This window comes from Limulus polyphemus, unplaced genomic scaffold (assembly GCF_000517525.1).
Source record: "Limulus polyphemus unplaced genomic scaffold, Limulus_polyphemus-2.1.2 Scaffold3289, whole genome shotgun sequence".
Classification (NCBI taxonomy): Eukaryota; Metazoa; Arthropoda; class Merostomata; order Xiphosura; family Limulidae; genus Limulus; species Limulus polyphemus.
In genome coordinates this window covers 49,924-55,196 of record NW_013668899.1, presented here as the reverse complement: position 1 = coordinate 55,196, position 5,273 = coordinate 49,924, and the positions used below count along the sequence as shown (strand labels likewise).

Here is a 5,273-nt window from a genome sequence, read left to right as displayed (position 1 = left end):
AATATATATATATATATATATATATATATATATATATATTCAATTATATTCAGTCAGAAGATCAGCAAGATATACAGTTAATATGACTATAATTCAGTGGGTTATTACAGTTTGAATCAAAAGGAGTTACCTGTTAGATCAAGTAATTTTCAATTGCAGCATATAATTAAGTAAGGAATATGAATTCATATTGGAAACTGACTCCTCTTCCTTCAACAGTTTTAGAAGTATAATTATAAAAATCAAATCATACAGTGTCGTGGATTTCAATCTTAAAATTTTAAAGTAATTTTAATATAAGCTCATAATTGGTTTTCATAATCACCTTCAATCACGTGGACCACCAGATCCGATCGATCGAAATCGTACTTCAATCGAAAATGCAGTCGACCATGTTTGGTCGCTTCCTCACTGTCGCATGACTGGAAAAATACCATGTCTTTTTTCGTGTAAAGATCCGGTTGTATGGTTCCTGAATAAAAAAAAAGAACAACATTCAGTCATAGAGAAAAAGAACGATACTTTTTCTTTCAGAAAAATATAGGATTGTAAAATTAAAAAACGGAATTTTCAACACTCAAAACATTATCCTTGAATATTCTGTTATTGATAGTTTTCATAAGCTATCATTACCTAACTCAACGGATAGATTGTTTGTAGTTAAGCACAAAGCTACACAATAGGCTATCTGTGCTCTGCCAACCACCGGTATCGAAACCAGATTTTTAGCGTTATAAGTCAGCAGACATACCGCTGTGCCACTGGGGAGGAGGGGAGGCTTCAACAGATAGAAGTAGAGAATATATTATACGTTAATTGTTTCATTTATTGGTGGCTAAGACACAAATTATTTTTAGAAATAAACTAAACCTGATTTATAGGGGGGGGGGAAGGGGAAAAAGATGAATTCCATCCCGTGAACAGGTGATATAACTAATGGACATAGCAAAGTTCCATTTTAGCACTGATTAAACAATATATTCAGATTCGCGATTTTCTAAGTGCTTTGCTAGATTTGAATTAACTTTGTTCGAAACGTTATGTGATTCCAATGAATTATTCAAGTAGGTTTATTCAGAAAGTATCAAATTAAAATGTTTGTTATTATGTCTTCACTTTTTTTATAAAATTGAATAAACTGACATAAATTTTGTGTCAAAAATCTATTGTGTTCCAAAATGGACAAATTGGCCGCCATTAAACTCACATAACGTTTCACAGAAACTGATTGTTTTAGTCAACTCTACTGTTTAACTACATAACAGGTGGCGATTGCTGCTACCCCCTGGTCAGCAGTTCTAATCTGAGGCTGTTTCTGCTCTGGCCGTTTAGCATGTCGTTCTGGTTTAAAATACTCAATAAAATGTTTGTTTGTCTACTTTTTTACTCTTATGAGTACAGATTAAATATAATTATAGGAACTGTTTCAAAATATAAGTTGTCGCCCTCTAGACGACATGGCAATGGAAATTTTCAGTAATGTTTATACACCATAAATCATAAATCTATGTGACATTACCTGAAATACTACTGTTTTAATAGAAATCACTGTTACATTCTCTAGATACATAAGAATAGAAATACTAGTTTTGTGGAAATAAAATTACTTAGGTAAATAGCATCATTTTTTCTCCTGTAAAAGTTGATTAGTTAAAGATTTACATAAAAGTTATTATTCATTCTTGCACGTGCCTATGAGTTAATTATATAAACGTGTATTTATAAATAAGTGCACGAGATATCAGCTATACGCTTACTTCGTAAATCTTTATTCATTATATACTTAACTTCAAGGAAAGCGCTAGTAATACATACCCTTAATTTAACCAAGAAAACCGTTATTATTACATACCTTTAATTTAATCTCAAGGAAAGCGTTAATCTCACATACCTTCATTTTACCCTCAAGGAAACCGTTAATATCGCATATTTATAATTTCACCTTGAGGAAAGCATAAATATCGCATTATCCTGAGTTAAACATGATGAGAGTAATCTCGCACACCCTTAATTAATTTGTTTGTTTGCTTGATTTTAGCGTCAAAGTGCATATGCTACACATCTTGTAGTGAACAACAAGTAATGGATTAGTAGGCACTGAATTTTGTGCTAAATATCCAGTTGTCACTAAATACAGAGGAAAGGTCTTTGCTAATTTTTGAATACATCTTTTTGGGTACATCTGTTAATTCTCTCAATATACTCAGCAGAAGTACAGATCTTGTGTCAAAGGCTCAAAGTTTTCAACAGGTTGTTACAGCTAAATCATAAAGTTCGCATCAGCTGAAAAAGTCACATTATGAGCTGGTATTTATTTATTTATTTTCAAATTTATCCGACCTTAGATTCATTGCAGAGTTCCAAGCGCGAGATATCTACCTTATTCAATTTGATCTTGGACGACGAAAGACATTCAAATTCGATTTATTACGACTGAAACATAGTACAGGCAGCTAGCTATAATAGCGTGATGGTATATATATTTAATACCTTGTGGTCGAATTTGTAGATATATTTTACATATGATTAGATAGAATATTATGTGTGTAAAAGTTTATTACAAGAAGAGTGCTTACCTATAGGACTTACAGTACCAGGACTGGCACCAGAATCTGAAGTCAGTGAGTAAGATGGAGACAACAGCGGTGACGCTGGAGAGCGCGGTCTTGTTCCTGCAATAGTGGGACGTAATGTTGGATCTGGTACAGGAAACAGAGTGGAAGTGTCAGGAGATGGAATTCGGTAATGTGGGGTTGCTGGACTTCGGAGTTCACTGAACGTAGTCGACTGCTGGTTGTCGGAACGACTCGATATTGACAGTATAGGAACTGGCGGAAATTGTCGAACATCACGAGAACGAACTTTGCTCACTATCGGGGAATGACGCATCATCATCGGTAAAGAATAACTAGATTGCGACAGAGACACTTTTTCCTCCGGTACATGAACGTCAGGCAAAGACAGTTGTACCTGAAGTTCATCCACGTGAGCTTTTACGGTCGACGTTGAAGCCATACTTAAGACAGAGCAGGTGGAACCGCTAGAATGGGTTGAGGTCAACGTGGAAGCAACAGCTCCAAATACCGGGGCATGCGAATCGGACTGTTTTGGTTGTTCTCGAAATATGTTGAAATTCTACGAGTAGAAGATACATAGCCTTATTAACTTGTATTTGATAAAGTCTTACAAGTAATTTAATAATTTCACAATCAGCAAGTAATGATTTTGATGATGTGCATAGCATCTATTTTTTTTTTTCTGGTCAATACATTTTTGTTTTTGTTTACTTTCAGTTGTTAAAGGATGTCTGGTCATCTCAAGCATTTTGCTCAACCAAAAAAAATCATTATAATAACCTAATTTTCATTTGTTGATATTTCCCAGAAGGTCTGCGGTAAGTATATGTTTATGGACTTACAATGCTGAAATCCGGAGTCTGATTCCCTTTAATGCACAGAGCGCGATTAGCCCGTTGAGTAGTTTTGGGGTAAAGCAAACAAACAAACATTTGTTGAATCTGCTGATATCAAGCGAAGTGTTATGTCTTAATTCTTGGTTTGTCCTTGTCCACCTATACGGATGAAAGTGACCAGTGGAAAATCCAAAAACAGAGTAGGTCTCGAGTCTACCCCTAATATGCATATAGACTCCGCATTCTATCGAATGCAACCAGGAAAGACATGACATGTTATTAAACACACTTAATAATTCTGGCAAACAAAAGGATTATTGCCTACACTCAACACGAATAGTTAAGTTTCAAGATTACATTAGTATATATGCTGCCTTCCCATAAAATACGATCAGTCATAATACTGAGTTGTGGCTCAGGAAATAAAACAATTCTATTTCATAGTTAATGATTATTAATTCCTGGTATATTCATTGGTCAGAGAGCTACGTATTTTCTAATGATAGTTAGGACTTAAAAAAAACAACAAAATATAATTATTTGATTTTTTTTCTTACTTCTTCAGATCCACGTATATATATACTGCCCTTCAGTAAACTAAGACTGCCCCCGTAATAATATTTTATAATATAAATATTAAACAAAAAGTACACTTCCTTAAACTAATGTTAAGTATTACACAATATTTCACTACACGTACAGGCTCACATAAAACAAAAGTTATCCTTACTATTAATGGAATTAAAATGTTTTATTTTTATCAAAGTGCAATTCCAAATAACTTAATCGTATTCATTGTTATAAAAGAGCGTACGCCCAAGTAATTACATAATCGTGTCATATTAGTAATAGCGTACGTTTGTTAAAGAAATAATACATGTTATATCAGTAAACATGCATATTCAAGTAACCAATCAGATCTATATTTTTTTGTTTTCCCATGACATTATGTACATAGGGAATGCGTGTCTTGGAAATTCTAAATCTCGATGTGAGTGTATGAGTATGTTGTGTCGGAAAGAACTGTTATATACCTTACTCAAAAGCGACCAATTTTCGATGGCATCAAACTACCTACGACCTGCCAAACAGTGTCAAAAATGTAGTTCTGATTCATTCCGTCCCACCGCGACTTTATATATGGGTTGTGATTTAGTTGCCACGTGACTTGCTGATTTGGGATATTGAAATCGTTTTAGCATAAGTACTTAACCTTGTATATTAAGTAGGACTTATAAGGAAGCGTGGTAACGATCCCTATGTAGGGATGGGTCAGGTTAAAAATGGTGGCCTATACATTGTGTATGGTAGCACGTACGCCAGGGCATCGGCCACACCCGGCCAAAGGGAAGAGACGAAAAGCCCTTTACTTATCAAGTATAAAGCTGCTTCTATTTCTTTCTTCTTCTCCGTCAGCTGTAACTCGTAAATCACAGTGTGCCTACGACCAGCCTGCACACCAAAACACTTCAATATTCTCTAGGATGTGCCTTTTCAAACCTGGAGCAGCAAATGATCCATGATAGGTTAGTTACAGCCCAAAGTACTATCCACGGTCTCTGATCAGTAAGCCATTATGAGAATTATATGGAAGTAGATAATCTACCATATACTCCTTACTGCGCCGTGCAGTATCCTGGTTATGACTTGTCTTGCTCCAAGAAGTAAAATTACAGTTCCTTGCAAAGGTGTTCACCCCTACCAATAATGTCACATTTTTATGAAATACAAATATTGTAAACAATTGTTTTTATTCAAAACTCTAATGATCAAATTTAACACTGTTATATATGAAGAAGGTTGAATATTAGTAAAACCTGCAAAGAAATATATAAATTGAAATTTGCTGATTGCATAAGTA

The 5,273-nt window shown here is 34.5% G+C and overlaps 1 protein-coding gene across 1 annotated transcript in view; it reads right to left on the bottom strand.

Annotated features, from left to right (window-relative positions):
• LOC106469081 (synaptotagmin-6-like) overlaps positions 1-5,273 on the bottom strand; it is a 36,243-nt gene that overhangs the window by 15,172 nt on the left and 15,798 nt on the right. Inside the window, exons 2-3 of the mRNA XM_013929536.2 lie at positions 2,577-3,135; positions 326-472 (exon numbers count right to left, since the gene is read on the bottom strand). Coding sequence (XP_013784990.1) covers positions 326-472; positions 2,577-3,015 — 586 coding nt within the window. The 5' untranslated portion in view covers positions 3,016-3,135. The remainder of the gene's footprint in view (positions 1-325; positions 473-2,576; positions 3,136-5,273) is intronic.